The following is a 14,334-nucleotide window of genomic DNA, read 5'->3' on the forward strand; positions in this document are numbered from 1 at the left end:
TTGTCACATACACCCTCCTGGGTCACTGCACTAATGTCCAATGAAGTTCTGGTGGTTTTGGATAGCGTTTTAAAAGTTTGGTGCCTCTGGTTAGCATTCCGTTCCCATGCCTGTGTCCTTGGATCATTCAACTGTTGGTTTTGATTTCACACTTCTGGTTTCTACCATTACCCTTCCCTACTTCCTTCCTCTCCCCTCCCATACTTTATGGCAGACTGCCATCAGGTATACCAGACCAGGAAAACAGTACCAGAAGACTAGAACTACTTTTACTGTGATTGGCTGTTATAATAGAATCGTGCAAGTCTGATTATGGTAATTCTTCTACTCCAGTGAATTAGGGTGGTGCCTGCCTGAGTTGCTTCTGAATGTTATTTTCTTACAGTACTTGTTCTTGTTTAGGTCTGTCAAGATCATCTTACTTAATTCTCTACAATTGCCTACAAGCTTGAGAGTGTTGTGTTGCCTTGATGGTTTTAATTCTGTGGGATTCTTGCTTCATTTTTCTGTGTAGCTGTCATTAGCCACTATATTGAATAAAACAGACAGCCGTATAAACCTTTTAAATAAAAATCTGACACATCTTCACACACCACCTCCAGTTGTGTCTTCTCCTTGACTGCCGATCCAGGTGATTCCATGATGAACTATGAATTTAGTCACAGATGGGCTGGAAACCTGCCACCTGGTTCTGTCAAGCAATCAATGATTGCGGGAATGATTGGACTTGGAACATGATTAATGACTATTATAGCATTGAAAGATGTGGTGGTGTACTCCTTCAGGAAGAGACCATCTAAATATCGGACTGGTCTGGGCAATATATGCAATGTTTTGAATGCCTTTTTAGGGAAGATTTTGCAAAAGATGGTTGGAATGCAGGTACAGGAGTGTTGGATGAGAAGGATTACCCTGATCTGCTGCTTTCAGATATCAGACCTGAATGTGGGATGGAAGGCACATTGCTCCCTTTTGATGATGTTCTCTGTCAAGACCTAAATAAAAGAAGTACGGCTATTTTGGTATTAGATTTCTCATTGGCATTCAGTCCCATCAATCATAGTATTCTTCTGGATCAGCTGCAAGGGCTGAGATTGGCATAATTTTATAGTGATTACACTCTTACCTGAGTGGACAGTTCAGACAGTGGTAATGATGGATGAATGAACAAGACCTTGGCTGCTCCTATATGAGCTGCTATAGTGTTTCTTTCTTTTTTTGTTCTCTGCATTTTTTAAAAGCTAGGTTGAAATGCTGAGATAGGCTGTTCATCAGTTTAGGGTGAGATATTAGTCCGCTGATGGTACCTTGTATTATATCTCTATCTTAGGCCAAGCAGGAGATATAGTAGCTCTCTTGATTTATTATCTAGAAACTGTAAATATGAAGCTGTAACTAACTTCCAAAAATGAAATGGCTGTTCATCTAGTAAGTTTGCTTGTATCTGGCTCTAAAAGAGTTGTATCTTGCTTCTCAAAGGGACAGATGCATAACTTGAAGGTTCTCATAGATTCCTGGCTCCCATTGGAGCACCAGGTAGAAGCTGTGGCTATGGAACACTTGGTTTATTTATGGCTATCTGCCTATTATGTCCACTTTTAGAGCTGGGGTTCTCAGGGACAGTTATTCATGCCTTCATTAACTTGTGATTTGATATCTGTGGTGCAGTCGACTTGGGGTGTCTTTGAAGACTATCCAGAAAGTGTAGTTGGTACAAAATGCAGCAGTCTGTATGCTGGTAAGACTCACTAATGCAGTTGATACCTCTATTCTGGTGCTGCATACCTTGTCATATGGTAGGTTTCTCCTTTTTCTTTCCTTGGTCAAAATTAATGTATAATTTCATTAACAAACAGAAAGGACTTTAAGTGAACTCTGTGGAAAGGCCCTTAATAGATTTTTTTGTTTATAATAGAGTAGAGGCCAATATTTAAGGGTATTTTCGGTATTTCTATACAAGCGTTTTATTTTTTGTTTAAATTATCTGAGATAAATTCTGTGTTCTAATACAATGATGTAATCTTGGTAATTATGTAATTACACAGTTTTGTGTTACAAAAGTAATATGTGAGTTGTAGAAGTAAATTATGCTTTTTTTTGCTTCTTTTTGGTATAGATATACAGTATATAGATTAATTCCTAACTCTTCTTATTTGTTGAAAAATATATTTTAATTTTTTTTTGCCAGACTCCTGAGAAAAAACAATTGGAGTCTTCACGGGGTAGAAAAAGGAAAGCAGAAAACCAGAGTGAAAGTAGTCAAGGTAAAAAATATTACTATGGAATCAATTTGATAGTATGAATGGAAATTGTCAGCTGATCAAAATGCCGTAACAGTAAAGGTTCAGCTTTTTGAAGTATTAGACATTGTGGTGAGTCTCTTTCTGTTTCATGGTTCCTTTAATTATTATCCACATTTCATAGTTGCGCCAAAAACAAACAACCTCCCCCCAGCTCCGTAATTAATATTATAATGGAAATGATATCTGTAAAAGTTGTTACCAAGTTATTGATCCTAACAGCATTTTGAATAAGATAATTGTTTGAATGTCTCTTTACTTTTATGGTTGCCAGGTAAATTATTAACATTGTGCTCATATTTTTCCTTCAAATGTTTTAAATATTTTGTGAGACCAAATAAAATGTTAACTTAAGAAAAAAGCTTATCATGATGGCATTTAGTAAAGATTGTTCTTTATAGACTTTCAGGCCTTTTAATGAACTCCTTTGGGAGTATCAGAAGAAAATGTTTTCAAATTAAGGACTTTGATTAGACAGTTTTAATTTTATAATTGGTAAATAATATTTTAAAACTACAATGCTTTTTTAGTCTTGTAAGAGCCATAACAATAAATAACTAATCCATTTTTTCATGCTGCTAATTTCCTCAGATAGTGAAATGTTGGTAAAAGACATTTTCTTTGCTTCCTAAATTGATTCTGCTAAATATATTTAGAATCATAGAAAAATCATAGAATCAGTTTGAAAAAATAATGTGAATACAAGCTAAATACAATTATTATAACAAGAACATATAAAAACAGTAAGCTACTCCATATAGAAATTCATTCCATTATAAATCTGTTAGCCATGAATTGCAGTTTTGTTTTATTCAGAAAATTAATAGGTGCTATCTTACAAACTTCAGCTAAACTTTATTATACTTAAATCAGTAGTAAAAATAAATCTGGGAAAACTAGATTGTTTCTCATGCTTCCCTTTCTCAAATAGATATGTTTAGGCAAATTGTATTTAAATTACTTGCCAAATTAAAATAATATGCTGTAAGGAACCTTTCAGGAAATAGCTATATTGTTTATGGTTTTTCCACTATTTTTTCTTAATCTTGACTTTGTTTCAGGGAAAAACATTGCGGGACGTGGGCACAAAATTAGTGACTATTTTGAGGTAAGTTCAATTTTAATATAAATTATTTTGTTGATATGATCTTTTATTTTGATTCTGATTAAAAAGTATTCATACATTAAAGTGTACTTCATTTGATAGGAAATTGCCTGGTATCTATTTTTTAAAAGTAGTTTAAAAATGGAGCTCATAATATGGTTTCATAGCATACATAAATATTCATGTATAGTAAGTGCCTATAGTACAAAATTATCCTTATTATTTTAAGTACTATCAATCCAAACCATTGCCTACTGACTCTAAATTCTTTATTACTTATATTATGTCATATCAGAGAGTAGTAAACACAGTAGGTAGTCCTTGACTTAAAATTACAATTGAGCCCAACATTTCCATTGCTAAGCAATACAGTTGTTGTTTTGCCCCACTTTATTATCTTTTTTGCCACCATTGTTAAGTGAATCGCTACAGTGGAGCAGTGATGGGGGCAGGAGAGGAGTTGGTTTTGTGCATGTGTACCACTTCCACAAATGCAGCTTTCCACGCGCTCGCCCACCATTTCCGTGGCCTAGTTCCAAATGGGCCATGGTCTAACACCAGGCTACAGACCGGGGGTTTTGGACCCCTCCTTTAGAACAGTCTCCTCCATCAACATACAGTTGAATAGGATGAAGAAATGTGATTGTTAGATTTGGAGAATAATGGTGATAAATGTGATGTTTATAAGGTCTAATATTATATACTAAAACCAAACAGTGTTTAATTGAATAATGGAAACTGTTTAATAAGGATAAGTGAAGATTATGATGAATAGATTGAGTGAACAATGGTTATAATTAATGTGTGTATAATGTTTGTTATTTGTGTTTAAAAGAAATTGCACCCAGACAGTACACTGCCATTGTGGATATGGAAATTTTATATATAATAATGGAAATTGCATAATAAAAAATAATAATAGGAAAAAAACTGTACAATTGATCCCAACTCTTTTGGTCATTAGAATACCTTTTAAGCCCACCCTTAAATATTGGAGTCAGAATGGTTAGATTTCCCATCATAAGACAATAATTTTAAGTTGCTAATTGCCAATTAAGGGCTATTTATTGTTTTAGGTTGTTTATCTTTTTTTCGTTTATTGAAGCTACCTCACAGTCTTTGAATTTAAATAATAATGTATATATCCTCCATCCCAATTCTTTTCCAGTTTATCTGCTTGGTACATTTTAATGACTTTTCCATAATTAAGCATGTAATTGATTGCACTCCATTATTGTTTATAATAGCAGTGTGGAGCCCTTAGTGCAAATTATTATTTTGGGTTCTTTCAATTAGCTTATCTTTATTCACAATCCAAAATTGTGAAATTATGTTTTGGCTTTTAAACAGACAAGCTAAAAACCGAGGTTTTCTTACAACATAATGCTAAAACAAATGAGAGTGCATTGGGTATTCTGAACCCCTCAGATTGTATTCTTAAACTGCATAGTTGAGGGGTATTTTAGAAATTGTAGCCAATTTTGAACCTGCCTTGTAGTTTGTGTTGGTCTGAATATCAAATATCAGTTTGGTGTTTTATGCTGATTGTATTAAAAGGACTATCAATTCTACTTCCACTCTATTTTTAATTTCAAGCTTCACCTATGGAAGCTTGAAAAAGATAACAACTTGCTTATTTGTCTTCTTTTCATCACATATATTAATTATAGAAAATCTTTTCTGCATAAAAATATTTGGAAAATGGGGTAGTACAAAAGATGATAGAACTGGCATGAGAAAGATATATTTCAAAGTTCCCTTTGTCCCTTGGAACAGATAAAGCATTTCAGATTTCATATCATTATTGTTGCTACAGTAGTCATCTGCTTTTAAATCCGTATAATAATAAGCCAGTAGTAGAATTTTCTGGCAAATACTGTATATGGTATATCAGATCAGTTTGTTTGCGGATACATGTCTTGGGCCCCGTAGAGAGCAAGAAACCTATGAAAGGCAAACTGTAGAAACTTTTGTACTTTTAGTTTTGCTTTTCTCGTTCAGTAATCCGAGTGTGCGAACATTAATCAAGGATCTTATTAATCTTAATGACCCAACATAATGAGTTTTTTTTTTACTTCAATGTTATTCTAGATGTTTAAGAGCTTGTGTATTGTTCCTGGGGATTGTTGATACCTTCCCTTTCACTACATGTTCTCAGTTTTCTCTCCCAAAAGTTGTTATTTTCTTATATTTCTTTATCCTGTTTAAAACTAGTCCTTATAGCAATTTTGGGTATCGTTTTATTTTTTATTTTTTTTCTCACCTGAAAAGTTATGGCTCCTGGTGATAAAAAAATATGTCTTCTCTTTGATTTAATTATGTCATAACATTTTCTAGACAGATAGAACTCACTTTTCATTTAACCATCTCTCTTACCAAAGACTTTGAATGATTAGAGCTGAGGGGAAAAAATCTGAAATTGTATTAGGCATCCAACTTCTGGATGTTTGGTGGAGAAGCTGTCTAAATTAATACAACTGCATGAAATTAAAAATCCCAAGCTTTTACCAAGACTAATATACAAATAGTTGGCAGAAAGTATTAGCATAGCTAAATATTCCTGTTAACTTTCTGTGCCCACATTAAAAGAGAAGCGTGTATTAAAAATTTATAGCTTATTTTTCCATTTAGTCATTGATAGGTAATAGTGTTGGACTGAATCCAATAGTATATAACCAGACTTCCCTTTGCACTATGTGGTTTTCTTTTAATCTTTCTCCCCCACACCCTTTCCTCTTTATGTGCCTTGAAATCAGCTCTGTAAGGTTTTCTAACACTTTACTAGAGATTGGGGGGATGCACAGGGAATATATTCCTACTGATGGATGCTAATCTTTCTGTAGTATGATATTATTAGCAATTAAAGTTCAGCTTTGTTTAATTGTGCTTATTTCATATCCAGATAGTACTTGATATCAAACATTATAGGTCTTGATTTACCCACTAGTGTTAAAGAAAAGTTAAATGGGACATCTGATATTAATTTTAATAAGGCTTTCTTGAGCTACAGCAAGCTTCAGAAAGGCAAATTTGTGTTCAGTTTTTTAACTATACAGTTTTGATTTTGTGCTATTGATGCCCTTTCAACATACATGAATTGAAGACATAAAACTAAAAGAGAGTTAGTTCATTTAATGGCTCACATATGCTAGCAGTGATAAAGTTGAGCCCATGGAAAGTTTGAAAAGAAGACACTGAGTTTTAAATTATACATGTGATCTAAAGTACAATTTTTTAACAGGAGTATTTACAAAAAACCTACCAATACAGGAATGCAGACGGATTACAAAGCCATTGACATATGGCAATTTCTTCAATTTTAGTTCTATGTTTATAAACTTGAGGCAATTGTTTCAGTTTATTTATGGAGTTATGGTGGTTTTCTCTTTGTACTATTTAATAATAGTACCTGACTCACTGGAGCAGTGAGGCAATGAATGTTTTAGGTCCCCTCTCCTAAGGAGGTACATCTGGTGGGACCTTCTTTGTAGTGGCTCCCTCTCTTTGGAACATTCCTGCAGAGATTTGATTGGCCTCCACTTCAACACTCTTTTGCAAGGCCCTGAAGACCTGGTTTTGTCAACGGGCCTGGGGGTGGAGTGAGATGGAGCCCATCAAGTGGCTTGTCTGACTGATTTTGTCGCTGGAGGGATGGGGGGAGGAGTTATTATTTTTTATTGTTTGTGGATTGGGTTTTTATTTTTGTAAGCCACCCAGAGTCACAGAGTGTGTGGGCAGCCATACAGATTTAAATAAACAAATAAATATTAAATAATGCAAGAACTGGAACTAATTGCATTCCAGGGGACCTTAAAGACTTGATTTGAACTCAAAGCCCTGAGCTAGGATCTCTGAGGTCCCTTGTGAGAAGTGTTTCAATATGTATTTTATATGTCAATATATAATTACTTCTTTTTTATCTTGCTTCTGGTTTTCTATATTGTACTTTATGATGTCTGTTATATTGTGAAATGCCCAGTGTCACTCTGGAATCAAACCTAAATCAAAGAAAAAGTGCAAAAATCTTATGACAGGTTATTTACATCTCTTGAGAAGATACTTTTTTCTTCAAAACAATTTATTTTAATACTTTCATTACGCATAGTTTAGACATGCCTACAATTTAATAGCACTCAGAATTTAGCAGAAGTGAAGTTTAAAAAAAAATAAAACCGTTGTGCAAAGCTTTCAGATCATGTCATTCTTCGCGTTACTTTTTGCTGAATTTAAGATCAATTAATAATAATCTAATAATCATATTAAGAATAAAGCTAACAATACATGGAAAGCAACAATTGTGCCTTATATCATGTATTATAATGGGGAGACAAGAGTTTGATTATTTGCCATCAACTGATGATTAAGTAAATATCTTTTTTTTTTCTTAGTATCAAGGTGGAAATGGGTCTAGTCCAGTAAGAGGAATGCCTCCTGCAATTCGTTCTCCTCAAAATTCACATTCCGCCCCTTCTTCTGTAAGTGTAATCTATAGACATCATTGCGGTTAGCATCTGATATAGAGTATTACAGAGAGTGTTTTTATATGATATTGTTTGAGCAAAATTGTTTATCTTGTTGTTTTATGTCTTTACTGACCCATTACTTGGCAATAAACCTGTATAGAAATAGAATTAATTTCCTTTGTTTATGATGTCTGGTCTGAAGTTAGCAAGAGGTTACCTGTAAGCCGATGCTTATAAGAAACGCCAAAAATCATATTGTGAAGGGCCATTGCAGGGAAATGTAAAGAAAGAAGCCTAAAAATAAACTAATATGTTGATGTTGTTCCATAGCCTAAATAAATTAAGTCCTGAATGTTCAAATTCGGTCCATTGAGCACTACTGCTATTTCACAGTGGCATAATCTTAGAAGATGAAAGCATTTTTTTACCGAGGAGTTTTGTGGTTGCTTTTGCTTCATCAACTGGGGGGAAACATTGATAAACTAATTGAAAATAAGAAACTGAAAATTCAGGAAGAGAAGCTGCAATATCCAAGGGAGGTAAACAGTCTTTGCAATTATATCACTTATATAAGAGAAAGTATCCATTTTTTAAAATAATAATAATTGTAGTTGCCAGTTTTACTTGGGGAAAAAATTCACTGAGAAGAATCCCCATCCCATTTTTACCCTTCTCCTGGTTATTTTTTTGTTTAGCACTGATAAAGGATTTCCTCTTTCATTATTATCATAAAACTATCTTTTACTATATATTTTACCAGTTCCTTAGAGCACCATTAGCTTTCTTTCAGACTCACGAAGAAGCCTGAATAAAGACAAGCTACTTTATGAAGAGCAGAGATTTCAAAACCATGCAAATGGTTACCATCTATATCTGTACCCATGGATAGTGCATCCTTTCTAGCCAACAATCTAGCAAAGTGAACTTATTCTTTGGTGAATTCTCTGGATGTCCTTATCTGTGCCTTTGGTTGGGGTTACATAAAGCTTCAGACAGCTAAAAATAGATAAATCAACTTACTGGTAGTTCATCAATAGCAATAATAATGTTTCCTGATGTGTGACAAATGTCTTTCATTCCACATCCGTTTTAGTAACTTGAAGTTGCCACATAACTTACTGAAACATATAACACAATTTTTACTTGCTGTAATGAAGGATACTTGCTACTGGAAGAATTTGAAGCTAGCAAAAGCTCTCAGTGTTTTTTCCATTGTGTCCCTTTATAGTAGGCGAAGTGTAAGTCAACCAGCTATTGTACAAAAAACATAATACCATGGGAAAATCTGTCCAACAGTGTTTGAAACTTTCATGGCATGGTTGTTGTATTTATATAGTGATCTGTAAAGTCTTTCTTCAGGAGTGGTTATATTCACTGCAGGAAAAATCAAGTAAATTTCTTGATCCTCTATGGTATTTTTAAGATGCTTTATTTTTATTGACTTTAAAAAAATACTTTGCTTTAATATCTTGTGGTTCTTGTGCATCATAGATACCTTTAGATTTAGAGAATGAAAAATAACGTTCTTGCCTGTTGTGTAATTGTCACCAATTGACTCACTGAAAACCCTAATGCAGAAAATTTATAAAGATTTATTCCAGTGTTCTGATATAAGATACTGTTTGTATATCTAGGTTCGGCAAAACAGCCCCTCTCCTACGGCATTGTCTTTTGGGGACCACCCTGTTACACAACCCAAACAGTTATCGTTTAAAATTACTCAGGTGTGTATCTTGAATTCTAAGTATCTATCTAGTGCTAAGTAAATGAAGGAAGGAAGGCATTAATTAGTTCATTAATCTTTTTCTCTCCATTTCCATCTCCATATTTCTGAAAGTGCCTTTGCAATGAATCTGTAGGTATCCATAACTAAAGTGAAACATGTGTTGCAGTGAAATGCTGGCAGTACCTAGAAACAAAGCGTTCTTAACGTCTGTGTGTTTTCAACACTCTCCACTGTAATATCAAGTGATCTGCTAGGAGATATTTATTTTAAAAATATTGAAAATATCTCAAAACATTTGCTTTGGGATTTTTCCACGACTCATAATTAAACTGGAAATATCAAGTGATGAATGAAACGGAAGAAAGGGAGGGAAAAATGCCGGTCATTGCTATTAGGATTCTTTATTCACAATAACAAAAACAAGGAATAAACTCATCAAAGATGAATTAGAGCCACTGTTAAGGACTACCTGGTGGTATAGGTAGTGAAGTGTCAGAATTTCTCTGCCCTTATAGCATCTATAGATTGCTGCCCCACAACCCTGTTACAAGTGACACAAACACTCTTGGGTAAAAAGAAGAACCTCTTACAAGGGATATCATTTCACTGCGTGGAGGAACTTCCACAGCATCTGTCAGATAAAGACTCTTGGATTTGTTCCCAATTGGACGCTGGCCTTATTACAGGCCCAGAGGAGATTCCTTGGGTGGATTCTTGCCCAGTTATCTGGGAATGGTTTGAACCTGTCGGACCGAGGAAGTGGACAGGATCCTCAGGATTGTGAGCTCAGCCACCCACTCTTAGATCCATATCCTTCCTGGCTTGTTAAAGCGGCCTAGGGGATGTTATTTGAGTGGATTCTGGGAGTGATTACTTTTTCTTTAAGGAAGGGGATTGTTATTTTACCTCTTCAAAAGTCCTCGGTTCACCCCTCCTCTAGAAGCCATAGGTAGATTCCACCATACTAGACAGTTTTGTCCAGTATCTCATCTCCCTTTTGGCGGGGAAGGTGGTATAGAAGGTGGTTGTACAGTTTCAGAGGACCTAGATGGAAACAGTATCTGGATCATTTCAGTCAAGATTCAGACCTTGGTATAGGATGAAAATGGCATTGGCCATGCTTTTGGATGACCTCTGGTATGGGCAGGATGAGGATAGTGCATCCATCCTTACTCTACTTGACCTCTTGGCAGCTTGTGATGCCATCAATCATGATAATCCTGGGTTGGCTCAGCTGATTGGGATTGAGTGGCATGGTATCATGTCGACACTCCTTCCTTCCTTCAGAGTCTGCACAGCATACATATTGATTATAAGGCACTTTCATTTTTGGTAAAGATTAGACCTAAAAAACTACGTCAATGGACATTTTATCTTGAGTCCTCTTCATTAGTACATCTGCATTTTTTTTATCTCTGAAATTTCTGTTAAAGTTAAATTTTTGACTGGATCTTGAACTGACTTTTTTGTTGACACAAATCATTTATGGCACATTAACTTGCTTCTTGGTTATTCGAGTAAGAAAAGCGAGTAACAAAAGCCGTTAAGATACATTTGCACTAATAGGATGGGGGTTTCTTTTCCTTGGGTTTGGACTTTCTGTTGCAAACGTTAGAGGCTTGTAGTTTTTAATGCATAGGGATAACTTAAGCATCAGTCAGTGCTCTCTGAATAAAGCAACACAAATTTATATAGTGCTCCTTTTTTTCTCTGTCTTCCTAAGAGAAATTGTTATTTTGCTTGGGTGAAAAAGACCAATAATTACTTAGAACAGTCTGTTATGATATGCATTTAATTTGCTGGGTTTTTACATTTTCTCTTCTCCCCCCCCCCCGCCCTCAATTTTTTTTAATATACAGACTGATCTCACAATGTTGAAATTAACTGCACTTGAAAGTAATAAAAATCAAGACTTGGAAAAAAAAGAAGGCCGTATAGATGATTTGCTCAGGGTAAGTGTGATAATAAGATTAATAGAAAAATTGAGCTACCCGTGCTAAACTAATGGAGTAGGATAAACTGTATGCTGTTTTAAAATGGTAACTTATATAGTTGTATTTGACTCAAAATACAAAAACAAAATGGCATAAAATTTGCTTATTATGTTCCAAATATAATGTCCTCCCACATTTCCATATGCTTAAAATGAATTCTTTAGGCTCAGTTATGCTGCAAATTATTTTGTAAATAAATGCCAATATTTTCAAGAGAAAGATACAACTGTACTTTTATTGATATGCAGTTTATAATCAGTATTCATAATATGTATACACTTTCATTTAATTCTTAGGCTAATTGTGATCTACGACGGCAGATAGATGAACAACAAAAGTTACTTGAAAAATATAAAGAAAGATTAAATAAATGCATTTCAATGAGCAAGAAACTTTTAATTGAAAAAGTAAGTTGGGTTGTATTTTATTTGTATTTAGAATGTGATGGAAAGGAAACTTTGCTTTGACTTTATAAATAGAGGATGGAAGTAGTTTGACCAAAACTGAATTAGTAAGAGAATCCTTAGATCAAAATGTGATTAACACCTTATGAGAGCTCTCCACTTTCCTGTCATAGTCAATCAGATGCTGTAATACCAGGACAGCTGATAGGTGGAACAGTTTCCAATCATTGAATAAAACAGTTTGTGGCTACCTTGACTGAATAAATGGGTATCCTGTGACAGCCATATTGTGGTGAAGTCCATAATTATTTTTTAACAATTCAGATTTTGAAGTTTTCAGTTGTAAAAACATTTATGACCCAGTAGTATGGTACTTGTGATACTGAAACAGGATAGTCTGTCTAGCTTTGGTAATTTCAGCTGATATACTAAGTGGTAGAAGCAAACTGTTGTTTCTAATCTAAGAAAATCTTGAATAATGCTTGAATATAGATTACAGGGTCCTACACAATAAATAAAAGCATTAAAGTTAATATTTTAGGAAAAATAATAATAATTGTATAACATTACAAAATGCTTTAAAAATGCCACAGAAGGAACATATCTAGATCATTTTTTATTAGTAGATAAAATTGCCTTTTCAGAAACGGTTAAGTCATACCTCTTGAATATTTTGGTTTCTTCAGAGCACGCAAGAAAAGCTGGCAAGCAGAGAAAAAAGCATGCAAGACAGATTACGCCTTGGGCATTTTACAACTGTTCGACATGGTGCTTCATTTACTGAACAATGGACAGATGGCTTTGCATTTCAGAATCTTGTAAAGTTAGTCAATATTTTGTTTTTAAATTGCTAGTAATCATTAGTTCCCTAGAGTGGTTGATTTATATTAGTTCAAAGAGCTAATGCTGTGACTGGTTTTATATACAGCGTTATTATTCTGTTTTGAAAATCAAAGAAACAGAGTACTTAGCTTAATCAACTGCAATTCCTTCTTCCCTCCTTCCTTCCTTCCACCCACTTATCGTTAGTTGAGTCTAATTCAAAAGGAGAGCATTGACCACTTTCCATAAAGATTATTATAAACATAGACCACTGATTTCAGATTGGCCATTGTCTATTAATAGCTTGCTGTTTTTTTTGTTAAAGATCTCAAATCCACAATATAGCAGGTCTATAAGTAATTAGTCTGCATGGTTGCAATAAACCAAAAGCACAAGTACGTAAGGAAGAAGTTAATAAAACATGTAACTTGTTCTTAAGAAGTTCTGCAGTTTAAAGGCGATATTTTGATTTGCAGGCAACAGGAGTGGGTAAACCAACAAAGAGAAGACATTGAAAGACAAAGAAAACTTCTGGCAAAACGGAAACCTCCAGCTACAAATAATTCTCAAGCACCTTCTGCCAATTCAGAGCCTAAACAGAGGAAAAACAAAGCTGTCAATGGAGCAGAAAATGATCCATTTGTTAGACCCAATTTGCCACAACTGTAAGCTCAGAACATTTCCTTAAAGACAAATGGATGTATACAGGGGCATATGTGGCAGGATTTGCAATGCCAAATGGCAAGCATGAGCGAGAGATCAAAGTGACCCCTCCCTCCCTTAACAAGCTCTAGAAAAGGAAAGGTGTTTGATCACCTGGTCATGCCCATAGTTTTGGTATTGTTGACACACATATACCCCATACGTGCATATGTCAATACATACAGTATAAATAGATAAAGCAGCACTTGGTCTTCTCTGTGTGGGAATTCATTCGTATTAACATGAATGGGGCCATGTATAAGGACACTAGAGAGTGGACTTACATTTTCTCCCAATTTTCAATGTGTATTGAGCACTTAGGTTATTTTTAAGGTTATTTTTGTATGTGATCAGCATTTTGTTACTTGCTTGCTCTCTCCCATAAAACTCAAGGAGACTAGGAATTAATTTTTTTGATCATGCTAAGTATAGTTTCTCCCACCATTCAGAAAAAGAACTTGTTTCTTATATGATCATTTTGCTGGCAGACCTATAATGAAAATTGTTTTCTGTAAATACCCATATTTATGGAAATGTATAACAGACTAGGTTTTAATGGTGGATAAAGTATGTTTATGCAGTTAAATACAACGTCTGAATATACTTTTTAAAACAAATTAATAGAAGCATTTTATTCTGGACGAATCTTAAAATCTTGTTCCTGGTCTGTAAAGTTTAATCTCTTTGTAACTACTATTTTAAGGATAGTCAGTGGTTTAGTGTTGAAATAAAGCATAGTTCTTAATGGGTAATCCTACATTATTAGATCTTCAGTATTATTGGATTTCCAGGATCACTTCTAGATTAGATTAAAACTC

General features: G+C 34.4%; 1 protein-coding gene across 2 annotated transcripts in view; it reads left to right on the forward strand.

Annotated features, from left to right (window-relative positions):
• TLK1 (tousled like kinase 1) overlaps positions 1-14,334 on the forward strand; it is an 89,615-nt gene that overhangs the window by 55,320 nt on the left and 19,961 nt on the right. For both annotated transcript variants that reach the window (XM_026677722.2, XM_087949736.1), the window contains exons 4-11: positions 2,189-2,264; positions 3,362-3,408; positions 7,794-7,880; positions 9,503-9,592; positions 11,454-11,546; positions 11,885-11,995; positions 12,679-12,815; positions 13,291-13,479. In XM_026677722.2, coding sequence (XP_026533507.1) covers positions 2,189-2,264; positions 3,362-3,408; positions 7,794-7,880; positions 9,503-9,592; positions 11,454-11,546; positions 11,885-11,995; positions 12,679-12,815; positions 13,291-13,479 — 830 coding nt within the window. The remainder of the gene's footprint in view (positions 1-2,188; positions 2,265-3,361; positions 3,409-7,793; positions 7,881-9,502; positions 9,593-11,453; positions 11,547-11,884; positions 11,996-12,678; positions 12,816-13,290; positions 13,480-14,334) is intronic.

Source organism: Notechis scutatus, chromosome 1 (genome assembly GCF_049901735.1).
Source record: "Notechis scutatus isolate UNSWTSFEM ecotype Mainland chromosome 1, rNotScu1.2, whole genome shotgun sequence".
In the NCBI taxonomy this organism is placed as follows: domain Eukaryota; kingdom Metazoa; phylum Chordata; class Lepidosauria; order Squamata; family Elapidae; genus Notechis; species Notechis scutatus.